This window comes from Fukomys damarensis, unplaced genomic scaffold, assembly GCF_012274545.1.
Source record: "Fukomys damarensis isolate Sample0158 unplaced genomic scaffold, DMR_v1.0_HiC HiC_scaffold_37, whole genome shotgun sequence".
Taxonomy (NCBI): Eukaryota; Metazoa; Chordata; class Mammalia; order Rodentia; family Bathyergidae; genus Fukomys; species Fukomys damarensis.
This window is the reverse complement of record NW_022900949.1, coordinates 54428601-54454992: the sequence shown is the minus strand read 5'-3', so window position 1 is coordinate 54454992 and position 26392 is coordinate 54428601. Positions and strand designations below refer to the sequence as shown.

The window sequence follows — 26392 nt, the reverse complement described above, 5'->3', positions numbered from 1 at the left end:
TTCAAAAGATTTGCTGTCATGCCTCTGGGGGCTACATTTGTACACAGAAGAATGAAGTTTTTTGGTTCTGATTCAAAATAAGGAGATTTAAAGTCTTTTTTTCTTTTCTATTTTTCTTACATCATAAGTGATACTGACAGTCCTAAATTAACAATGACAGTATAGCTGGGTGTGGTGGCTCACGCCTGTAATCCCAGCACTTGGGAGGCTGAGGCAGGAGGATCGCTGTGAGTTCGAGACCAGCCTGGGCTACATAGGGAGTTCCAGGTCAGTCTCAACTACATAGTGAGACCCTGTCTCAAAAAAACAAAAAACAAAACCAAACCAAACAAAAACCAAAAACAAAAACCCAACAATTGGGCCGGGGATTTAGCTCAGTGGTTCCGCTCCTGCCTCACAAGCGCAAGGATCCGAGTTCAATCCCCGGTACCAAAAACAAAACAAAACAAAAAAACCCCCAACAACAACAACAACAACAACAACAAAACAACAACAGTAGAGCAGCTCCAGTGCTTCCTTTTGAATGAATATTCTGAGAAATACATTGCCCAGAAATACTTGACATGTGCCAGCTCACTCAAAGCTCATCAAATGAGCTAGGTGCTATTTTTATTTTTCTCTTACACAAAGGGAAACTGAGGTGCACAGTGGGGTTAGCAGATTTGCCACAGGCCACACATGTGGAAAAGCTGGTTCTCCACAGAGAATTCTGGCATCGCTAATTCCCAGTGTGCGCTCTGCACGTCTGCACCATATTTTCATGGCACATAAAACTCAGCTGAACCAACTGATCATCCACACACCTATCAACCATACCTCTTCCGTTTTCCAGGAGGCTGTCTTATTCATGGTACGACTGAGTGCTATGAAGGTTCCTCATTTGGGGAAGAGTCCAATTTTTAGGGATATTGTCTTTTAGGAAATGACTATTATTTCCAAACATCCCTATTTTTACAACTATAGGCATATTTATGAAGGAAATGTCTTAGGTAAATAATACAGTTCTTTGAAATCATGCATTTCACAGGCATGACTTTATAAAGCATGACAAGTGCCATCACATCAGTGCTACTTCGAACTTTCATAAAAGAGACCTACCAAATTTTAAGAGTGTAGAAAGGGTTTACTTATATTGAAAAATATTATTGCAGAACAAGCAGTCTTTCTAGATATGTCTGGTTGGCTGTGGAAACAGATGAGCTCCACAGGGAAATACAGCCTCTGTAATTCAGTTTTTAGCCTGTGAAATAAGGGACAGGAAATTATAAATTAAAAAAAGAAAAAAAGTTCAACTTTACATAGTAGAGCATAAAAACACATAGAACATTGCCTTCCACAACAAGCTAGTAATAACTGGGATTCAGGTGGGAGAGAGGATTGAAAGGGGAGGCTAAGCACAAAGTCCCGAGTTCAATCCCCTGGTACCAAAAAACTCAAACCCAAGCCAAAACCTAAACCAAAACCAAAAACCAAAAAACCAAAACACACAAAAAACCAACCCCTGACAGGGATTTGGCTCAGTGGTGCTGCCGCCTGCCTTGCAAGTGCAAGGTCCAGAGTTTGATCCCCAGTACCAAAACCCCCTAAAAACAACAAAAGTTAAAAAAAAAAAAAAAAAGAAAGGGGAGGCTGGGTTTGTACTAGACTTTGAGGGAACGCTGCTGTTCTCTTGCTACTTGTCTCTTGATAGAATCAGCACGCATATGAATACAATGATTAGGGGAGTATGATCTAGATCTAACATTTTATATTAAGTGTGAAATCTGCAGCTAATGGCGCCATCTACCCCAGTCAAATCTTCGGGCTCCATACAGCGCCCCCTGGTGGACACTACTCACCAACACAGACACCCGCCAATGTACCTTTTTCTTCTTTTTATAGGTAGTTTTAGATTTCTTGCTATTTTTCCAAATAGATCTAAAGGTATCGGAAGATATCTGAGGAGTGACTCTAATTTTTAATCCTGGTAGTTTTCCTAAGTGGAAGAAGGACATAATCAACTAGTTAAGACATTTCACAATTCCATTGGATGGACTGGATTTTAATACTTCTGAGCCTATTTTGTGTTTTCCATCACTGAAGGTGGGACTTTAAGAACTTCTTGGTGCCAGGGTGGTGGTGCACTCAGGAGGCTGAGGCAGGCGGGCTGCCTGGGAGTTCAAGAACAGCCTGGACTACACAGTGAGTTCAAGGCTAGCTGGGACTACATAGTGAACCTGTCTCAACAACAACAACGGCCAAACAAAACAGCAACAAAAAACCCCTTAGTAGGCAAATAAATGACCTCATTTTACGAAAGAAGTAGGATTCCAAATTAGCTTGTTAACTTGCAAATGATAAGGACACAGAAATACTCAATAGGTAAACACTAGTTCTATAACCAGTGATATTACTAATTACATTTAATGTTTAAAATGATGCTATTAAGGCTAAATGGCAAGTGACTGTCCCTGTGGAATCCAACCGGTTAACCTTGTTTCGAGGTCTATCGCGGTATCCAAACTAACAACCCAGGTGGACATTCCCCATCAGAAATATCCCGTAATTATTTTGGTTCAAGAGATACGTGCATTATCTCTTGCATTTATACTACTAAGTTTAGAAAAAAGTTTATTGAATGCTTAATTACATTTTTTTTACTTTTTATGTTTTTAAATGATTACTTGTATTTTCAGGTGGATATTTCAAAATTATTTTCTCTCTCACAGAGATTGAATCATTTACAAAGCAAGCACAGTGATTTCCAGTTCCAAATGCATACTCAGTGATAATCATTTTACACCCATCATTAGCATTCACTGTAGTAATGGTCCAATGATTGTCTGGAGATTTATAATGTTTTCTATCACAGTGTGTAATGAAAAAGCTACTATGGTGCCAGGGAAAACAAAATGAAATCATTAACCTTCCTGCTGTTTTTTTTTAGCCTAAATTAGAGTTAAATTTGAATTTAAGTTAAATTAACAGAGTAATTGTGTTTATTGTGTTTAATTTCAATTCATCTCTAATGAAATAAGAAGTAGATGTTCTGTTTCTTTAAAATAGGGGGATAATAACAAAATCTTGGAATCATTTGATTGGCCATTAAAAAACACAATAGTTTCATTTTAAATAGTGGCAATATAAGCTGTCCATTGTAGCACACACCTGTAATCCCAGCTACCTGGGAACCTAGGGCAGGAGGATCTCAAATTCAAGGCCAGCCTGAGCAACTTAGTGAGAGCTTGTCTCAAAATAAAATTAAAAAGCCTGGGGATGTGACTCAGTGGTAGCCTAGCATGCATGAGACCTTGAGTTCAATCCCTAGCACTAAGGAAAAGGAGAGTGGCAGTACAACGGACAATAATATCATTATAAGTCTTCTAAAACACTGTTGGAATAAAAAGAAAAATGTGATCTATAATAATGCCAGCCTCTAAGACCATGATCAGATGCTTTATGCTATGTAATTCTTTCCGCCTGACTTGCCACAGAATATACCAACTTTCCTCCACTTTTCCTAATATTGAATTTCATTTTCAGATCTGTTTATGATGTTTACTGAGCTGCATTTAAATGACATTTCTTTACCTCCCCTCTTTCAACACTAAGATCAACCATCATTAATTCTGGTCATGCATGCTCGTGAAAGAGAGGGCAGGGGTGGCCAAACTTAATCAGCCTTTTTTCATTTGTGATTCTCTCATTTTCATAGGGTTGCATGATCATAATATTCACTTAATGCTGCCCCATGCCAATCACAATATAATCATTCTTTGATGATACAGAAAGAACAATGAAATCTTATGAGGGCTGTTACTTCAGTTTTCTGATTTATACCTGGAACAACTGGTGAAGGCTAGCCTGGGAGAAGAATAGAGAAGGAAGAAGAAATTCTTGGAGAACAAAATAAGGGCGAGAAAAGACAGAGAAGGAAAAGCAGTAGAGAAAAATTCACTGTAAAAAGATGAATTACTACCCAGGCTCAGTAGCATTTGCCTGTAGTCCCAGCTATGGGGAAAGATAAGGCAGGTGCATGGCAACATAATGAATCTTTATCTCTTAAAAAAAATAATTGCTGAGTTCAAATGCTGGATATGGCATAAAAGTGCTTGAACTCTGTGCACATCACTGGGTATAATGACACAATGGTGGCCAGCCTGGGACGGTGCTCCTGGTCATCACATAGTTGTGGCTTGTTATTTACATTTTTAAAAATAAAGTGGAACAAACTGCATAGCACAGGGCTCAGAAGTGAGCAGATATTGCAGGTGGGAGAAAACACATATATGGAAGACATTCTACCTGTCTTTCTGGCTCTCAGGGCTCCAAGGACATCAGCAGCAGCAGTTTCTCCCAGGTCGTTGTTTCCAAGGTCAATTTCCCTTAAATGGGCAGAGTATTTGATTAGGCTGTCCAAAGAAAATGGCAAAACAAAACAGCACTGTTACAAGCATAGTTACACAAAGAAACTCAGTCCAGTAATTTTGGAGAATGATTTTTCTTTTTAGGTTCTCTCTGTTCTTCCTTCCTTCCCTTCCTTATAGGGCACAGATCCAATGTGAGACTAGAAATATCCTGAACCCCATTTTTCCCAGTTTATTCTCCTTCCTTTAGGTAAGGTGGTAAAATGCAGATTTTATTTGCCTTAAACTCTCCACCTATTTATTTATTCAAAAGATGTGGCATGATAGCTAGCAGGACTTCTCAGTCATTTACATTTTATACACCAGCAAAATGTAAAAAAATTTGGAGGGACTGACAAGAACTGACATTTAGTATGTCAAATAAATAACATCTCTCACCTAGCAATACTATAAGCAAAAAAATATTTTCACATAAAGTTAAGATGGGGATAGTCTCAAAAGATACTTTTTAAATCAATTATGTTTACTTTAGGAAAAAGCACACTGTTTTTTTGTTTTTTGTTTTGCTAATTTCTTTGAAGACTATTGAAAATTCCTTCATGGCCCAGCACTGCTCTGCTGGCTGAATTTTGGGACTCTTTTTTTTTTTTTGTACTGGGGATTGAACTCTGGACCTTGCAATTCTGAGGCAGGCACAGTGCCACTGAGCTAAATCCCTGGCCCATTTTTGGGACTCTTGGTATCATGAGAATAAAATTCTAAAGTATTGAAGAGAATGAAAAGGAATTAAAATCATCACATCACCACTCAGCAACAAAAACTTACCATGATTGGCAGCCAATGTGAATCATAACCAGAAGAAAAAATAATCAAAACTCTCAGAATGACAATGATGATAGAATTAGTAATCAAAGACATTAACACATGAAGTGTAAAGATGGTCTCTCTCTCTCTCTCTCTCTCTCTCTCTCTCTCTCGATATATATGTGTGTGTGTGTGTGTGTGTGTGTGTGTGTGTGTGTGTATTTTTTAAGAAGGTGGAGGAAACTATGACCATGAAAGACAGAAAAGGAAGCAATAAAAGGGATTCAGTTTGACCTGTATGGATAAAAAGTACAGTTTCTTGAGTTTAAAAATACTTTGGATGGGGCCGGGGATTTAGCTCAGTGGTTCCACCGCCTGCCTCACAAGCACAAGGACCCGAGTTTGATCCCTAGTACCAAAACAAAAAACAAGAAAAAAACCCCAAAACCCCACAAAAAACAAAAAAACAAAACAAAACCAAAAAACCAAAAACAACATTGGTTGGATTGAACAGCATGGTAGGCACTGCAGAAGATTAGTGAGCTGAAGATATAACAATAGAAATGATCAGTGAAATTGAAAAACACAGGAAAAAAGACTGGAAAAAATTGAACACTATATTATTCAGCTCTTGGATAAGATCAAGCAGCCTATATGTAATTAGAGTTTCAGAAGAGACAGAGGGATAGGAAAAAATACTTGTAAAAATACTCAAAGTTTTCTTAATTTAATGAAAACTATAAATGTATAGATTCAAGTGGCTCAACTGACCACAGAAAAAATAAAAAGAAAACCATACTAAGGCATATCATAATAAAGTTGATGAAAACCAGCAATACAAAAGCTTCAAAAGCAGCCAGAGAAAAAGACAAATGATGTACAAAAGAACAGAGATAAAAGTCATGTCTCTTCAGGAAGAAGACAGTGAAGCAATGTCTTGGAAGTTCTGTCAACCATGATTCTATACCTAGATCAAAACAAAATAATACTTTGATAATGGAGGCAAAGTACCCTTTTTAGACATACAGAAGCTTAGAGCCAGGTGTGGTGGTGCATACCTGTAATGCCAGCATTATGGGGAGGCTGAGGCAGAAGGATCACCATGAGTTTGAGGACAGCCTGGGCTACATAATGAGTTCAAGGACTAGCCTGAATTACATAGTGAAACTTTGTCTCAAAAAACCAAAAACCAAAAGCCACTCCCCCAAAAATATATATACATACCTATAAATATATAAGCTTAGCAAATTCATCTCCAGCAGATCAGGACTCTATTAAGGACTGCAGTAAGTCCTTCATACAGAAAGAAATGATACAAGATAGAAGTCTGAATACACTTAAAGGAATGAAGAATGCTAAAAATGATACATATGTCCCTTTATTAAAAATAATTAACTTCTTTTTAAGTGCAACAAAACTTTTTTCTGGGATTTATAACATTTGTAAAAGTAAAATATATGACAAGTACAAAGGATGGGAGAGAAATAGACAAATAGTTTTGTATGATTCTTATACTATAAGTGAAGTAGTATAACATTATTTAAAAGTAGACTATGGTGGGGCTGGGGATTTAGCTCAGTGGTTCTACTGCCTGCTTTGCAAGCTCAAGGACCTGAGTTCGATAACTGGTACCCACCCCCCAAAAAAGTAGACTATGGCAAGATAAAGATGAAGACTATAAATTCACTAAAAATAAAAGACAATTGTCTCAAAGGAGTTTTAAAAAGACAAATTGGCTGAGTCAATAAAAGAGATAAAAAATTAAATTATAAACATTATTCAATCCAAAAACAGACAGAAAACTAGCTTAAACTAGAAAAAAAAATGGATGAGACAAACAGAAAACAAATGGCCAGATGGCAGATTAAAAATACAATCATGACAAGCTTTAGCCAGAGGCCCACCATACCATCAGTAAGTGCGCACAGATCCTGGGGAGCAGCTATGTAGACCAGAGGGGTGTGGCTGCAGGCAGATCCACCATGACCCCAGAGGCTTGGGCATACATGCCACAGCCAAGGGCCTGCCTGGAAAAGAGCTGCACTGGTGCACAAGCAATAGCTAGAGGCTTGCCCTGATACCATTGATAAGTGTGCAGAGATCCCAGCCAGAAGCCTATGCAGACAACAGGAACTGCTGTCAGCCAAAGGCCCTCTCAGACAATAGCTACATCCGGGCCCCAGTGAGAGGCACAACTAGATACCATCCAAAGTGTGGATAGGCCCCAGCCAGAAGCCTGCCCAGAAAACAGGTCAGCTCAGGGATCCAGAAGGCCACCACTCTGAACCCAGACATTGGTATACTGGTGAGCAGCAGAGTAAAAGCTGCTTGGTGGCTTGCTGAGAATTGAAGACAATAGGGTGAGCAAAAAGTCACCTCATTGAAGGCACAGCAGGCTGCATCTGTTGAAATGAGAAGACACATGAACAAGTCTCAAAACCAGACTTCCATATCACCTAAGGCAACCCCAAAGGGCAATGAGATGGTATGATACTCAACCACCTAGAATCCCACTGAAAGAGGATATGGAAAAAATTAAATCAAAAATAATTTCTCAGATAACAGCAGAGATTGTGCCCATAGTGCAAGACATAGTTAATAAATCTAGAGTGGGCACAGATTAAAAAAAAATAGAGGAGCTGAGGAACATGATGGAATCCCAACATAGGAAATAAATGGAATAAATAAAACAGATGTAAACAGATTTCCAGGAGATTAAAAATGCCACTGAAAGTTTACACAACAGAATGAGCCAGTGTGAGGACAGAATTTCAGATACAGAAGATACGATTGAAGTTAGTTATCAGGAAAAAATTTCTTAAAAATAGTAAAGGACCACAAGAATTCTTTCCAGCAGCTTCTAGATGATGCAAAGAAGAATAACATAAGACTGATCTGAGTCAATGAAGAAACAGGACAGTGTTCAGATGACATAAAAAAACTGTTCACAGAAGTAATGGCATAAAACTTCCTGAGTAGGGGAAAAGAACTTGACATACAGATAAGTGAGGCATATAGGACTCCAACTAGCTGCGATAAAAAAAAATCTACACATAGGCATATAATACTTAAGATTCCAGAAACCCAACAGAAGAACAAAATTGTACAAGAAGTTAGAGAAAAGAAACAAATCACACACAAAGGAAAGCCCATCAGAATCACAGCAGACTTCTCAACACAAACCCTCAAGGCAAGAAGAGCTTGAAGTGATGTATTTCAAGCCCTAAAGGAAAATAATCTCCAACCCAGACTGATGTACCCTGCAAAACTATCTTTCAAAATCAATGGAGAAATGATACTGTCATGACAAAGAGCACCTTAGGAACTTCATGAATACCAAACCAGCACTCCAAAAGTTTTTATACAATATCCTAGAAAAATACAATGAGGATCACAACCCCAGGAAGCCCAGCAGAATGAATCCATCAGGCAGGACAAGAAATTAAACACAAAGGGGGAGAATCCAACAAAAAGATAAAGTCATGACAAAGATAAGTCAATACATATCTGTTATAACCATCAATGTTAATGGTCTCAATTCACCAATCAAAAGAAATAAACTGGCAGAATGGGTCAAGAAGCAAGATCCAACAATATGCTGCATACAGGAAACACATTTAATTAAAAAAGAAACTCATAGACAAAGTTAAAGGATGGAAAACAATATTCCATGTGACAGGAACCCCCCCCAAAAAAAGCAGAAGTAGCTATCTTCTTTGCAGATCAAGTGGATTTGAAACCAACACTGATTAAGAGAGACAAAGAAGGACACTATATCCTTGTAGAGGGAACAATCCAAGAGGAAGAGATAACAATCATTAATATATATATGCACCAAGCACTAGTGCATCCAACTATATAAAACAAATACTAACAGACATGAATATCAAATAAGCACTAATACAATAGTAGCAGGGGAATTCAATACTTCACTGTCACAAAAAGATAAACTAGACAAAATATAAATAACAAAATACTAGAACTCAATCAAACTCTTGAACAAATGAAATTAACAGATGTTTACAGAGTGTTCCACCCCACAATAATCAGAACAGACGTTCTTTTCAGCTGAATATGGGTGGTTCTCCAAAATAGACCACATACTCACTCATAGAACATGTTTAAGTAAGTGCAAAGGAACTGAAGTTATTCCATGTATATTATCAGACCATAGTGCGATGAAATTGGAGATCAATAGCAAAAGAAACTGCAAAAATGTCATAAGCACATGGAAATTGAACAACACACTTCTGAATAACCAATGGGTCACAGAAGAAATTAAGGAAGAAATCAGACAGTTACTACAATTAAATGACAATGACAATACAACATATCAGAATCTATGGGACACAATGAAAGCAGCCTTTCATTGAAGGAAATTTATAACAGTGAACACTTATATTAGGAAAACAGAGTGAGCTCAATTATACAACCTGATGCTGAATGAACCTCAAGCTTCTAGAAAAAGAAGAGCAGGACAAAGCTCATACAAGGGATGAAATTATAAAAATCAGGGCAGAAGTCAATGCAACGAAGACTAAGAGAACAATACAAAAAATCAACAAAGCCAAGAGTTGGTTCTTTAATAGAATAAACAAAATTAACAAATCCATAGCAAACCTTATCAAAAAAAGGAAAGAAAAGACCCCAATCCATGCAATTAGGAATGAAAAGGGTAAAATTACAATCACCCAGAAGAAATCCAGAGCATCATCAAAATCTACTTCTGCCAATAAAACAGAAAATACAGAAGAAATGGATGGATTCCTAGATACATATGAATTACCAAAGTTGAATGAAGATGACCTAAAAATCCTAAATAACCCAATATCAATCAATGAAATTGAAAATGTAATTAAAAAGTTACCAACTAAGAAAAGTCCGGGTCCTGATGGCTTCACTGCTGAATCCTACAAGACATTTAGAGAGAACTACTGCTACTACTGTTTAAACTCTTCAGTGAAATTGAAAGGGAAGCAATACTCCCGACTTCACTCTTGGAAGCAAGCATCACCTTGATCCCCAAAGCAGAGAAACACCTAACTGAAAAAAAGAATTATATGCCAATCTCACTAATGAACACAGATGCAAAAATCCTTAATACGATACTGCCAAATAGAATGCAGAAGATCATCAAGAAGATCATATACCTGACCAAGTGGGATTCATCCCAGGGATGCAGGGATGGTTCAACATACACAAATCAACAAATGTAATGCACTATATTAATAGATCCAAGGACAATAACCATATGATCATCTCAATAGATGCAGAAAAAGCATTTGACAAAAATCCAACATGCATTTATGATAAAAACCCTCCAAAAAATTGGAATAGATGGTCTCTACCTCAATCTGATAAAAGCTATCTATGAAAAACCGACAGCCAATATCACACTAACTGGTCAAAAACTGAAATCCTTCACACTAAAATCAGGACTGAGACAAGGATGTCCACTATCTCCACTCCTGTTTAAATATTTTTGGAAACATTAGCCACAGCAATTAGATGAGAGAAAGAAATAAAAGGAATAAAGATAGGAAATGAAGTGAAATTGTCATTCTTTGCAGATGACATGATACTCTATACAGAGGATCCCAAGAACTCCACCAAAAGTGTTCTAGACTTAATAACCTAATTCAGTGGGCGTGGTAGTATATGCCTATAGTCTTAGAACTCAGGAGGCTTAGGCAGGAAGATTTCAAGTTCCAGGGCAGTCTGGGCTATTACAGGGAATTTCAGGCCAGTGTGACTACAGAGAAAAGACCTTGTTTCAAAAAAAAGTTTTAAAAAACAATTATATGGAAACTAAATAGCATTCTTCTAAATAACCCACAGGTCAAATAAACAATGAAAAGGGCCTGGGGATTTAGCTCAGTGGTGCCCTGCCTGCCTCAAAAGCACAAGGTCCTGAGTTCCATCCCTGGTACCAAAAACAGACAAACAAAAGGGAAATTAGAAGATAGTTTGAACTAAATGAGAATAAAAACAAAAATTCTAGGGTTCACCTTCCCCATTGTTGGTGGGAGTGCAGACTGGTGCAACTACTATGGAAATCAATATAGAGATACCTCAAAGAGCTGGGATTAGAGGTTCCATTTGACCCAGCCATCCCTCTGCTGGGTATCTTTCCAAAAGAATTAAAAGAATCATATCACAGTGATATATGCACACCTATGTTTATAGTGGCATAGTTTGTGATAGCTAAAACTTGGAAACAGCCCATTTGCCCAATAGTTGGAAACTGGATAAAGAAGATGTAGTTTTTCTATAAAATGGAATACTACTTAGCCATAAAGAATGGGAAATTAGATTCATTCATAGGAAAATGGATACATATTGAGGATATACTCCTAATTGAAATAAATAAGTCACGCATGTGTAAATACTGAATAGTTTCTCTGGTGTGAAAAAAGTCTCTGGTGTGAAACTATAATAGTACACAAGATCCTAATGGGATAATTGACAATGTGAAATAGGAATAAAAGGTCTAAAGGTGTAGGGAAAGTAGGAAAGGTGGGGGAAACGTAATAAGGGAAAAGAAAAAAATATGAGAAAATGAAAAAATGGAAATAAAGTGTTTGTAAATGGGGAGGGGTGGACGGGGTGAAGGGAGGGCAGAGACAGGGGAAAAAATGAGAACCAAGACCTGTCATGTAAAGGCGCCAGATCCCAATGATGAATGTAACTGTACTGTATACCTAAAATGTACCAATAAACATAATAAAAAAATTCTAGGGTTCAATGAAAGTAGTATCTTGTGTTAATGAAATAATTTATATGAGAAAAATAGGATTAAAATCAATAATTTAACCCTTTACCCTAGTAACCTAGAAATAAAAGCTCCATGCAACCCAAGGTAAGCAGAACAAAGGAAATAATAAAGCGATGAAATAAATGAAATTGAAAACAGACACAGTAGAGAAAACCAAGAGCTGGTTACTTAAGAAAATCAATCAAACTGATAAATTTCAAGTAGGGTGTATGGTAGCATATGCCTGTAATCCTAGTACTCTGGGAGGCTGAGGCAGGGAGACTGCAAGTTGGACCTTGACCTAGGCAATGTTGTACCTTAGTGAGACCCTATTTTAAAAAAAGAAATAAAAAAGGTTGGAGATGTAGCTAAAAGTGAAAGCTCCGGGTTTAACTCCCAGTACTGAAAGGTGGTGGGTGATGGCAGATAAATTTCTAATCAGGTAGATCAGAGGAAAGAGAAAACACAAAGTATCAATGTCAATAAAAGAGGAGCTGGGCATGGTTGAGCACGCCTATAATCCTAACATTTGGGAGCCTAAAGCAGGGGATCGCCACAGTTTGAAGCCAGTTTGGACTACATAATGAGTCCAAGGCCAGCCTGAACTATATAGTGAGACCCTGTCTCAAAAAACCAAAAGTAAGTAAAATAAATAAAATAATAAATAAAAGAGGAAATATCGCTCTAGGTCCTATATACATTAAAATTATCACAAGGAAATACTATGAATAACCATGCCAATGGATTTGAGAACTTAAGTGACATGAACAAATTCTTCAACAGACACAAACTACCAAAGCTTCATACAGGAAAAAACAAAAAACAAAAAACACCTCCAGAATAATCCTATACCTATTTGAAAAATGAATTTATTTGCTTTTTTTGAGATAGACTCTCACTATGTAGTTCAGGTTGGCCTTGATTCTCCTGCCTGAGCCTCCTGAGTGCTGGGATTACAGGGGTGCACCACCATGCCCAGCTCTGAAAAATGAATTTGCGGTTAAAAATCTTCTCCTAGAGAAGGCTCCAGGTCCAGAAGTCTTCAGTGATGAAGCTACCAAATGATTTCATAAAATACAATAGGAAAGAGCATTTTCTAACCCATTCCATCAGGTCAGAGTACGCTGATCCCAACCAAAGATGTTATAAGAAAAGTATAGACCAATATACTTTATGAACATCAGTGTAAAACCTGTAACAAAATTCTAGCAATCTCAAAAGGATAATACATCAGTCATATATTAAATTCAGTAGTATAGTCAAAAGGTAATAAGATGAAATTTTCCAATTAGTAGAGAAACAGCAGTATAGTTATCCAGGTATATAATCTCCCCATTCTTCCTGAATAAGAAAGTACAATACATTAGGGAAGGAATATTTTTTATAAAACCATAACGTGAAGTCCATCAAGCCCTCAAGCCTTACACTGTGGCTGGGTGCTTCTGCCTGTGGTCGCCCCAAGGTGCTGCAAGAACCCAGAACGTTTTCCTAAGGTGGCTGCAAGCTCTGATTGTGGCTTGGCCCAGTGAGGATCTGCGCTCTGTACAGCTGGATAGGGAGGTGCCTAAGGTTGTCAGGATAAACAGGGCTAAGGAAACAGAATGTTTCCTAGAAGCTTCTGAGAAGAGCTCCATCCTTCTGTCTGAAGAGCCTGGGACAAATTTATTTAGTCACTCCCGAGTAGGCCAACCTTCCTCAGGTCACACCACTCATAGTTTAATTAAATCTGGACTTTAAGGGAGAAAACCCTAGCGGTCACCCCTGCTGTCTTGGCCTGGCTGCCACCTTTGTCTAGTGAGGTCGCTGAGACCCGGCTACGGGGTCACACACAGCAGTTTGCCACTTCAGGTGCCAATGCTTTCTTCTCAGAGCCTAAGAATCTCACTAGAAACCCCTAAAAGGCTGGATCGTTGTTTCCATGATTCAATTCAAGCACTTAGTTTTGGAAAATGAAGAAATAAAATCTCTTACTTTGCTACTTACCACGTCAGCATTCGTGTGAATTCCAACAAGTTTTCTCCTTCTTCTCCTTTGCCATCTATGCCATTATCTGCCAACTGCAACTTCACTAACCAAGGGCCAGCTTCAGTTAGACGCTTTTTATTCCTTATTTCTTCAAGAAAACCAGAATATGTTATTACTTTCAGACAATAATTTTTGTTTATTACTGGGTAGGTAACCAATTTTTAAAAAAATTTATATTTATTGGACTCATGTCAGTAGTGCTATTTTGTAGTATTTTAGTATACGTGCTGCGGAAGCGAACACTGTTATTTTGTAATATAGTCAAAGAAATACTATATACGTGATCTTTAAAGTTCTAGTTCCATACTCAGATCCTCCTTCATTCTGTACAATAGGAAATCCCAAACTACTATCCATGCAAGGAAATTCCACTTTTAATCTAAGTAAAGAAAGAAATTGATGTCCCCAGAAACTCCTTGGTAGTGAGTGAGTTGTCCATCGATCTGGGGACATGATAGCCCTTATAAAGGAATTTGGCTTTTATAAAGATATTTAGCCTTTTAAAAGTCTGAAAATTTGTCCAGTTTTTTGAACTCTAGAAGAAAAGGTTTGAAGGAGAAAGGAGCACTCTGCCTTTGTGATTCATCTGTGAGGTCAGAAATCCTGGGTCTGCTTTACCTCTTCAGTCTACGCAGTTTGTAAAAAGTTCATTGTGCTATGGACTGGCATCATGTATGCATTTAATTTATACAATTTCAAGCTTAGGAATTTGGTAAAGGAAGAAACAGAAAAGTGGTGGAGAACGAGAAACAGCTCCGAACATAACACGGGCTCACCCACTGAGTCAGTGTGGGATGGGAATTCTGAACTGTCAGGCTCAAAGCCAACTCCTTCCTGGGGGCCTTCAGGAGCTCACAGTTTATATGTACTCCATTATCACTAGCCAGCTACTGCATCTTGGGCTCATCTGAAGAGTGGGGGTATCTGCTAAAAGCCAGGGAAGAGACAGTGGTAGGTAACATATTTGTAGATTGTACAAAGAATGATCTAAAAATATAGCTGTTAACATTTTTAAAAATTATTATAGTAAAAGGCACCACATTTTTCTTAATACCCCTCAAAATATGCCCTCCTGCTTTGAACACACTTATCCCATCATTTTTGCCAATTTCTGAAGCAGTTTGAAAGTCCTCTTTCCTGAGTGTCTTTAGTTGTGTTGTTTCAAAACGTTTACCTTTAAGGTCATTTTGACTTTGGGGAAGAGCCAGAAGTCATAAAGTGTCAGATCCGGTGAATAAAGTGCACAAAGACACACCGTAATGTTTTTATGAGCCTGCCTTTTCATCGGATTGCACTGGCAATAGCAATCACGTTTTTGGGGGTACTGGGGATTGAACCCAGGACACTGTGCCTGCAAGGCAGATGGTGGCACCACTGAGCTAAATTCCCAGCCCACATTCACATTTTTTTTAATCACACTTTATAAAGACCCCGATGAAAGAAGACTTCCAGAAATGCTTCAGTGGCAAGAAAATGGGATAAACGTGTTGAGATACAAGGGGAAGGGTTTTGAGGGAGATTAATAGCAACATATCTTTTATTGTAATAAATTAAAAAATTAAACATTCACTATATATGTTGATCATCTCTGGAATGATGTTGGCATTTAAGGGATTCAAAAGGGTCATTTAGCTGTACCCTAATGTGACCAACATGCTTAACCCTAGTACCAGAATTCACTCAGCATTCCACAAATACTTTTGAATGTCAAGCACTCACCAGTCCAGGTGCTGGGGTTCTAACTGGGGACAAGAGGAACAAATAAGAATGTCTTTTCTGAACTGACATTAAGTGAATGCTAACCAGTGTGTGGGAAGGCTTGAGGATAGTCAAATAAGTGTTCAATCCTTGGAGGGAAACTGACCTCTTATGGAAAGGCAGTGTATGTTTGTTGAAGCTGGGCGCACCTATAATAACAGCACTCTAGGAAGCTGAAGCAGGAGGCTGACGAGTTCAAGCCCAGCCTAGGCAACTTAACAACTTAGTGAGGCTGTGCCTCAAAATAAAAAGGGGCTGGAGCTACAGCTGCTACAGCTCAGTGGAAAGGCCCTGGTTCAATCCGAGTATCACCACCACCATCACCACCACCAAAAAAAAAAAAGAAAAAAAAGTTGTTGAATGAATGAATGAATAACTAAGAATAGAGGATACAATCATATTGTAAAAACTTTTACCTTTCATTGTTTTTCAAGTACAATGTAATAAATAGTGTCTTAATCCCACGTATAAACATGAATGGAATATCATTTTTTAATTTGTAAGATGTTTTTACAAAGGTGCGTGCCTTCAAAGGCTTCAGCCTCTGGTCCTTAATGATTAACAATGTGGCCATTGATCACACATGGACCTTTCCACCCCTTGGGGCAGCAGTGGGTGAAACATGAGGCAGAGACCCAGGGAGAAGGACAAAGCCTCAATTCCTACACAGCTGCTCAACTCTGCAATGACAGAAACTCACTCAGCCAGTGCACACCCCCAACGGAGCCAGCGTGGCACAACTGTGCATCCTCAGGAAGGAAGGGAGCCCTAAGTCTGTGACAGAACAGGTAAAACTTGAATCGTGTGGAGAAAAACAGTAGATTTCCTCCCTGTTAGACTGGTGTTCAGACGGACAGCAATGTCATCTTTGCCCACGAAGAACAACCAGTTTGGAACCAACCAGTCTGCTCTTAGGAGTTCCAGTTCCCCTTGGGGAAGGTAGGACAGAAGAACAGCTTAGCAGGGGTTTTCTGCTCCAGCGCTTTAACCAAAGGGCAAGCAAAAACAGATTCTTCTCTCTTGGATAAGGATGAATACATAACACTAGATCTACTCCCAGCTAGCCACCCTAACCTATTTTTACCTCATCTTACATTTCTTTATCTTAAAACAAAAACAAGCTCTGTTTTAATTTGTTCCTTCTGTCCCAGAGAATTCAGCAGTGGCATAATCGCACCTAATTATTGATAAACAATAATAATAATACCCATCTTCTCAAAGCACAGAGGACTGACTAGAAAGCACCGTGAAATAACAATGGTCAAGGCTCACAGTACGTAGTAAATATTAATGCCTTGCTGCTTGGTATCATTTCTAGATTTTATGAGTCCCTGAAACAGTAGAATGAGAGCACCCTGGTGGAGAAACTCCATAGCTGAGGTGTCCTCCCTGTCACCCTGCTGCCTGAGGTGCCTTCTCTGGAGCCACGCACAGACCCACTGTGGGCTTCTGACCTTGTGCTTCTGCCCTTTTCTCCTTAGTTAATTACCAAGCAAGCTGTCCCAGCTGTCCTTGAATCCAAGATCCTCACCAAACTGTATGTACCTAACTCTATCTTTCATCACTATACTGTTCTTTTTTATCTTCTCCTGCCTGAAATGGAATAAAATCCTCCTAATCTCCATCCTACAGATATTTTGCTTGCATGTTCTTCAAAGCTGTCTTTGCACATAGGAGAAAGCCTAACTCCTCAAAAGAGTTCATGGCTTTCAGTCATGCGTATTCACTGGCCACACCTCTAGCCACTCCCTCAATGACCACTGTGCAGGAATGTCATGCTTCAGAGATGTCTGACATTCCGGCCCGGTACCTTCACCTGTGGGCCTTTTTTTCTGTGGTCCCCTCTGCCGAGAATCCCATCTTATCAGCCAAGAGGCTTCTCATTCTTTCTAGCAGAGCTCTATGTGGGCCAGTATCCAAAGGTCAAGTGTTAATTTTCATGGGACCAGCATTACTCCAGGGACATTCCTCACCCCTGGTCTGTCGTGGGGCCAGCAGAGCAGTTGGGCACCACCCATTCTGGGGGGTACTGTAGTGTTCTGCTACAAAACAACTTCCTGCTCATCAGTGGGTGCCAAGTTCTCATAGGACCTTCTCCTTATGGTAGATTTTTAAAAAACTTGTTAAAAATAACTTCTTTCCATTGACAAGGAGCGTGGGTAATTTCCTGTGTAATTCCCAGTTTCATAAACCAGAACATAAACTCCATTTGCTTGATTACAGGACTCAGGAAACACAACGTAATTAGTGTTGGACAAGTCACACCTTGGATCTTGGAACCTGTGTGTAGAGGTTGACATTGTTCAAACATCACCCCAGGATGAAGCCTGAATAAAATAATTTCAGGATTCTAACCGCAACTCACTGTTTTGGAAAATAATAAAGCTATTTTGAAGATTACATCTTGACTTTTGAACTTGGCCCTTGCATTCCTTAATGCCACTGGCATTTCTGTGGATTGTAGCTATGATATAAGCAAATATACCTTATTTGGAGAGGTGAATTTGCTACTTGGTACTGTAGTAAAGATGTATCATTTAATGGTTGGATACTGTGCTCTCTACATGTCAAAGCTACTTACTGACTCTCTGCGTCTTGAGTCCTCCACAATTAAAACAGCTTAGTTCTTTCAGGAAGTGGGGCGGGGTGCTAGATGTGACACAAAGGCCTTGCTGGAATGGGGCTCAGGAAAAGCACTCTGCAGATGGCTATGTGACTGTCAGCCTTCTGCCATCTGCTGTCTCTTTATGGACCTCACAGATTTTGACCAGTCGTGAGCCAAGCAGGACACCATCTGATTAAGAGTAGATCAACTGCAGGCCCAGGATTCCCCAGAAATGTTTCTTCTGGGGTTTTTCAGGGCAGGAAAGGGGCACCTAGGAACCTGACTCTGCCCTCTGATTTTCTTCACTTGAAATAAATCAAGAGCAGGCAATCTAATTTTGTGAAATCTAAAACAGTGGTTCTCAAAGTGTGGTCCCTGGAACAGCAGCACCAGCATCCCCAGGGGAGTTGATAGAAATACAGATCTCCGGCCCTACCTCAGATCCACTGGCTCAGGACCCTAGGTGGGGGTTGTCCGGTGTTCTGTGTTTTAACAGGCTCCCCAAGTTTCTCTGAAGCTACTCAGGTCTAAAAGCACTGGGCTAATGATTCTTCATGTTCACTGAGCCTCTGAGGCAGGACAAATGTCTAAAGTTTCCACATGTAAAATGGAACACTGTGCTTCTTCTATCAACTTGTAATCCATGTAAAGTTGTAATTATTACTCCAAGTGTTTTTAGGACTTCAAATGAGATGAGTAATGAGGGGGGTCAGGGTTGTGAATGGGGCGTTGATTCATGCAGTACTGTGAGAAGAACTTTCCAAGCAGCAGGCCAAAAGCCTCCAGTCCACAAAAGGGAGTACATAAGAATAGCTTGGCTGTGTCCAATTAGGAACAAATGGAAACCATCTGGACTCTTCACCCTGGAGGTTGATGTAAATCAGCTCAGTCTGACCCTTTATCTTGGGACAAGTAGAACTCCTCTACCAAAGACCAAACTCTCTCCTCAAACTCGTTATGATTTCAGAAGCAGTTGTCCAATGTGGAAAGGTATTTTAAATTTTCTCTTGGGAACTCTGGAAATATAAAATATATACTGGATATGAAGTTGTTTCTATTAGGTCCCCGAAAAACAAAAGACTTTAATGACTTTTGTTGTCCACTGGGTTAAGTCCAAACTCTTGGCCTGACATGCAAGGTCCTCCTTAATGTGGTCCTTCCTCTCACATCCTCTTACTCTAGCTAAACCTGCCAGCTCCTGTCTTGCATCATCAAGGCCTTTCCTTCTTCAGTTAATCCCTTTTTTTTGTCAGCCTGTTCACAAAGCCTTCTGCCCAGTTCTACCCCTGAGGTATAACGCCCTTCTCTGAATTTCCAAAACCTACCAGCACCGTCCAGCAGAAGACTATTTATAGCAGGCAGCAGAGACAGGGTCTGATAAACTTTCTCACTTTACAGCTTTCTTTGGCTCTTTAGACCAAAGAATTTATAATCTTCCAATTCAATGATATTTCACAGAGGAGATACAAAGATATTTCAGGACAGAAAAAAAAAAAAAAGCTGCACATGAATAGATTAGAATTGGAGAAAGCCAAGTGACAAGTTTCAGTGGATGACCCCCTTCCTCCCAAACAGAATAATGTAAAGTTAGCTTAGCTTCCCTGAGGAGTTTCCCAAAGGCCATGTTTGTGACACACCCAATGATGATCTCATGCTGTGACATTAGACTTTCAATATGGCAACACTGGACCAATGAACCCTGAGCACGAAACCCTCATTTTGCAGTACAGGATGCTAAGATCCAGGCCCTGGTGGAAGTGTCAGGAGTAGGACTGTGGTCCCAAATATTTAGCTGGGGCCATTTAATACTGGGTAGCTTCTCATTTGGTGTAACCTTGCTCAGAGTCTACGCGGTTGTGATTTCTTAAAATTCCTTCAAAATCCCTCAGTTTCTGATTGTAAGTAACTATCAGAGGAGAGGCTCTAAATTGAATTTATGAGGTCTTGATAGTTGTTCATTGCAGAGCTGTTTCCAAAACGTGCCAGGCCTCATAATTCCTTTTCGGAATGTTGAATGCGTCCAAGATTAACTCCCTTAGTGAATATGATGAAGCCATTATTGTTTAGTTTGTAGGAGATCACAAGGCATTGAGTCTTCTTGTTTTTTTCCTCTGCTTGAGTAATTACCCAGGAGCAGGAACACACTGCTCATGAAAGGGGAAGTGAATTAAAAGATGAAGGGAATGGGAGGAAGGATTGGAACGGACAGCAACTAACAATAGCCTTTCTCCTTTTCTTCCCTAAAGTCGTCACTGATAGCTTGAGATGATTTGCAACCTTGCTTAAAGTAGAACTTCCCTTCTGACTGTTCAGTTGGAAAAAAATGGGAAAAATAATAGTAGCCTGTTCCCAGTGAGAGAGTGGGCTTGGGATGCCTTTGCTACTAGTTATTGCTCTCATTCTGTGCACTCTGTGCAGAGGTATTTCACACAAGTGAGAACTGGCTGACCTGTTGTTGCAATCACTTCAGCTCAGCCTACCTTGGTTGCATTTCGCTCCTCAGTCTTGGGGTAAACATGGAACTAAGTGGGGCCCCTCGAATCCTGCTAGGCCTTGTGTTAATGCTCTCTTACACGCCACAGCGGCCCTTCATGAAAAGGGCTCTGTATTTCTGGGGTGAATAAGAGCACAGCAAGGAGAAATATTTTGGGGGGCTCTTAAAAAATACTAAAACTGTATTCCTCTGGAGTCACTCTGGACTCTTCCTTTCTCTTGCACGCCATAGCCAGTGTACAGGAATTGGCAAAGTACAGAATCTGACACCTTCCCTGCTACTAACATGGGTCTCCCTTGTGTGGCCCGCAGGCCAGCAGCCCCTGGCTGGTCTCACTGCTCCTAGCCTGTGCGCCACAGAGACAGAGGCTCCCTCTGAAGCATAGCCCTGGAGCTGCTCTTCTGCTCCTTCCTGGCCACAGGGCCCTTCCCCTGTAGCTGCAGCTCCTCCACCTAAAGTCCTCAGCCTTGGCACAGGCTGCTCCCTCTGCCCGGATGCTTTTCCCCATGTATGCAAGTGCTCCTTTCTTACCTGCTGTGTCTGTTCTCAGAGGCCGCCTCTGCCAGGCCATGCTTAACTGCTCATCTGAAGTCCTGTCTGGTCTGTCTTCCTTTCCCAGACTCCCGCATTCCATGCCTCCCCTGCCCTTTGTGTTTTCTCATCAGTGTCACCTTCTAACACACTGTAGTGCACATATATTTATTACACCTTTTAAAAATGGCCCAGACTCCCCACACGCACGCACACACACACCACCGAGACACACATGTGCACAGGCACGTGCATTCCCAGCCCCTCCCCAAGACAGAGATCTTATTTTATGCACTAATGTATCCCAAGCTCCTAGAAGAGAATTTGGTGTCTATCAGACACACATGCATGTATGGAACACAGAGAAGAAATAAAGGCACATCATTACTCAGACTGCTTTTGCACATTATAACACATAATTTAGAAAACAAACTTGTCCATGAGTGCTGGCACACACCTGTAATCCCAGCTACTCAGGAGATTGAGGCAGGAAGGTCACAGATTCTAGGCCAGCTTGAGCAAATTAGTGAGAACCTGTCTCAAATAAAACACAATGTAAAGGGCCGGGGATTTAGCTCAGTGGTGCTGCTGCCTGCCTCCCAAGTGCAAGGACCAGAGTTCGATCCCCGGTACCAGAAACAAAACATAATTTAAAAGGGCTGAGGATGTAGCTCAGTGGTACAGTGCTTACCCAAGAGATCGGAGGTTTGATCTCCAGTATCACAAAACAACAAAACACCAACAAAAGCTTTGTATTTGGGTAGTAAGTCATTTGGGTGCCCTAGGTTGTCAGCAGTACAAAGCTTGACTCTGGCCTGAAGACAAAGTTACTGAGAGGCCTGAGAGTAGCTCACAGGAAAGGAGGGAGATCCAAACATTTGGGCTTTACAAAGCAGTGGTCCCAAAACATTTCTGTAGGTTGGAAATGTAGCTCAGTGGTAGAGTGCTTGCCCTGGGTTCCATGCTCAGCACTGAAAAGAAAAAAAAATTATTTGCTCTTATAATATCCTCAAGGAATTTTGAAAATCTGTTGTTCAGTTGTTGTCTGATAAACTTTCAGGTTTATTTTATTTTACTCTTTGTGGTACTGGGGACTGAACCCAGGCCTTGGACTGAGCTACATTCCCAGCCTTTTTAAATTTTAAGACAGGAGGATCTTCATATAATATTGATCAAAACATATGCGTTTACATAATTTGATGATTCTAATTAAATACAAAAATAAATTTTTTGGTAAGGTGTGGGGTGGGGGATTGAACTCAGAACCTTGTGCTTGTGAGGCAGGCGTGGTACCACTGAGCTAAATCCCTGACTCACAAAAATAAAATTTTATTGGCTGCATCTCTCAACAAAATGGATGATGGTCTTTTGTCTGTTTTTACAGTGACTTCACATATTCACTGTGGAATAGTACTGTCGGAATGACACAGAATTGAGCACTAGTCTCTATTTCTGGTGGTCACTGTGATAAGCACTCAGAAATCTTATGCACACAGGTTGGAAATGGAATAGGACTGCAGATTTAGCCTCTCCTCCATCCCTCACCCTACTCCACCTCAGCAGGACACCCAGTTCAACCTAAATGTCAGATAAGCAAAGCATACTTATTTCAGCATGTGGATAGCCTAAACATTGCATGCAACATACTTAAATAACTTTTTTTTCCAACTGAGTAATCCTAGAAGGAGTTCTATCCTAGCAGTATTATTCAATTCTTTGGGTTTTTGAGTTATATACTAAAAATCACACAGTAGTCTATCACACACATAAAAAAGGATTTTTAATAACCCATCAGCTGATAATTTGACTAGGTCCTCCTTCATTTTTTTTCCCTTTTTCTGTGGAGGGGGCATTGGGGATGGAACTCAGGATCTTGCACTTGCCAGGTGAGTGAAGTGTCACTGAGCTAAATCCCCAGCCCTCTTCCTTCAATTGTGTTGAAAGCAAAAATTGGAAACCAACTGATGCGTAATAATGGTCTGTCTCTGAGTAATACAGTCATTCACCTTTGAAACATCTGAGGTAATATTTTGAATTGTTTCATTGCCTTTGTACCCCGCGGCCAGATACCCTGCTAAAATGCTGACTGGGAAAGAGATGGGCCTTTTTTGGAGAAACAGAATGAAATGATTATGACCGAGAGTATCTTAATCCCAGGAACATTGTCCTCATGAAAGTGGAGATTTCTTTAAAGCCATCCACATCCCTCCAACACACTTCCAGGAGAATGTTCACATACCCTCACTCCAAGAGTAGGGTTAGGCAAGGACAGAGCCCAGGAGAGCTCCAGATGCCACATTTAAGGTGGCAAAAATCCGCGTTGGGTCCCCTACTTATCCACAGCCAGGTAAGGGCCAGCACCTTGACTTAGCCCCTGTTGCTGCTATAACAAACAAGCACAAACTGAGTGGCTTACACTAATTCAGACTTATTATTGCACAGTTCTGCGGGTTGGAAGTCTGAGGTGGGTCTTACAGGCAAAAGTCAAGGTTTCAGCAGAACTACTTCCTAGTTTCGTTGCCTTTTGTCTTCTAAAGCCCACCTACTTTCCTTGGCTCTCTCCTCACACCACTCCAAACCTCTGCTCCCATAGTCACATGTCTTCTCTGACTCTGACCTTCCACCTCTTACAGAGATTCTTGGGCCAGGGATGGTGGCACATACCTGTATTCCCAATACTCTGGAAGGATGAGGCAGGAGGATTCCAAATTCAAGCCCAGCCTGGGCAACTGAGCAAGACCTTATATCAAAATTTAAAAACAAAACAACCTCCCCACCAAAAACCCCCAAAAAATAAAAACAAAGAAAGAAGAAAAAGGGATGGGATGCAACTCAGGGGAAAGGCCCTATGTTCAATCCCCATTACCATAGATAGATAGATAGATAGATAGATAGATAGATAGATAGATATTCTTGTGATTACATTCACTAATCCAAGATCATCTCTCCATTTTAAAATGCTGAATGTCATCACATTTGCAAAATCCCTTTTGCCATATCACATATTCACAGGTTCTCAAGATTAGAACAAAGACATCTTTGGAGGCCGTTATTCTGTCTTCCACACATACTCAGGAAGAAGAATCTCCATTGACCACTGAGAAGCTCACTTTGGTGGGGAGGGGTTCCTGGGGATGGAATCAAGGGCCACTCTACCACAGAACTACATTCAATTCCTTTCTGTTTTTTTTATTCTGAGACGGTCTCACTAAATTGCCCAGGTGAGACTTGAACTCACATTCTGTTGGGATTACAGGATGCACCACTGCACTGGCTAGAGAGTCACTTTCAATCACAAAACAGTCTCCTCTTCCTGGTGGTTCCAAAAGGAATCAAGGGCCAAGTTGCCCTGCACCTACTGTGGAGCAGCTGAGGTGAATTTCCAGTGTCAGGAGAGGCTGTGCCTGGTGGGTCTTTCCCCTGCATCTCTGCATACTCCACTAGGGGCCTGAGCAGAGCCAGAGCTCCAGAGCACTGCAAAGAGTTGCCATCAAGGTGCAGCTTGCTGGAGAAGATGGTAAGATACGTTATTTATGGGATATTAGTTTCACGTCTTCAAACTTGGATTTGAGGTTTTCATCTGATAAAATAAAATACTCACCCATGAAATTAATCAATCAATACTCATAATAAGTAAAAATAGACCACATCATTGGTGTACTCTGTTGCTTTATGTCTCATTTTAAATTGAACATTAAGGAAATGCAGTATTGTAATTGTAACTTTGCCAATACTTCTATCTAGAGGCCTGTTGCCATTTTCATCTTCAGTGAAATTTTTGTTGCCAAGAAAGGCAGGATTACAATTCTTGCCGAACAGATTGAGTTGGTGTACTGTGTTCCTAGTTATCAAGAAATTCTTGTAGTTTTGGGATTTTGAATTGATGAGTATTCATGATGTGTAGAAAAGCATGACATACACTGTACAAACTCAATCACATAAAATGGCATGTTGTATATGTACATGCAGGACCCAGAAAAACACATCCGGCTAAGCTGCTTATGATTGCGAATGACTTTGTTCTTTGCTTCTTGTGTTTTTGTTCCCTGTAATGCCTATATTAACTTTAAAAAATAAAAATTATTTTTAAAACTCAAAAGAAAAGGTCACATCATAAAAAACAGACCTAATGACTTCATTAGTTGGTTGAACACATGAATTCAGTGTGACACCCTTGATTCTCAAACTTTAACGGATCTTTCTCTTATAGGTAAGAAAAAGCAAACAAAGATAACAATCAACTGGATTGTGCAACTTAAGACAACAGTGGGGACATCTCACCAGACGGCACTCCGGCTGATGATGGATCCCAACCGTGGCCCACTCCACGGCCCCAGCCCACAGTAACGCAGACTGAGACCTTGAAGCCTCTTATTGTTTTCCAGGCCTGAGAAGATACACTCCATTTCTTCATTTCCAAATCTACAAAGAAATGACAAGAACAAATTAGAGACATGTAAAATTTATGTCACTGAGAGCATTACTAATTTTAAAGGCCTCCTTAAAAAGCACTTAGACCCTGGTGTGAATAATCTGCAACAATGCATAAGATTCTAATAAGATTACTGACATTTAGAAATTTGAAGAAAGGAGCTAAAGGTGTAGGGAAGGTGTGATGCGTAGGGGAAGAACAAAAAGGGAAAAGAAAAAAATGTGAGAGAATGAAAAGATGAAAATAAAGTGTTTGTAGATGGGGAGGGGAGGAGGGGGTGAAGGGAGGGCAGAGGTAAGGGGAAAAAATGAGAATCAAGACTTGTCATGTAGAGGTACAAGATCCCAACAATGAGTGTAACTGTACTGTATCCCTAAAATGTACCAATAAACTCAGTAAAATTAATTAAGAAAAAAAAAAAAAAAAGCACTTAGAGGCTGCTGACTCCCAGAATGGGTTTCCAGGGCCCAGGTGGCTGTGGGGAGCCTGGGTACAGAGGAAAGGAGCCCAGAGTCTGCCTCCTGGGTAAAGGGAGCAGAGGACAATTTGAAGGACCTGTTCCAGGGAGAAGCTGTAGAAAGAGCTCTAAAACCTGGGGTAGCACCACAGGGGAGTGAGATGGCCCAGCTGGCAGGGGCAGGAG

At 40.1% G+C, this 26392-nt stretch overlaps 1 protein-coding gene across 3 annotated transcripts in view; it reads right to left on the bottom strand.

The window, feature by feature from the left end:
• Positions 1–460: 460 nt before the first annotated feature.
• Positions 461–26392, bottom strand: part of LOC104851043 — a 57352-nt gene continuing 31420 nt past the window's right edge. For 2 of the 3 annotated variants that reach the window (XM_010608201.3, XM_010608200.3), the window contains 6 exons: positions 25599–25739; positions 24677–24822; positions 13888–14017; positions 4285–4391; positions 1863–1975; positions 461–1240 (listed from right to left, as the gene is read on the bottom strand). In XM_010608201.3, the coding sequence (XP_010606503.1) occupies positions 1229–1240; positions 1863–1975; positions 4285–4391; positions 13888–14017; positions 24677–24822; positions 25599–25739 (649 nt within the window). In that variant the 3' untranslated portion in view covers positions 461–1228. The remainder of the gene's footprint in view (positions 1241–1862; positions 1976–4284; positions 4392–13887; positions 14018–24676; positions 24823–25598; positions 25740–26392) is intronic. The other variant, XM_010608203.3, reaches the window with a different exon arrangement.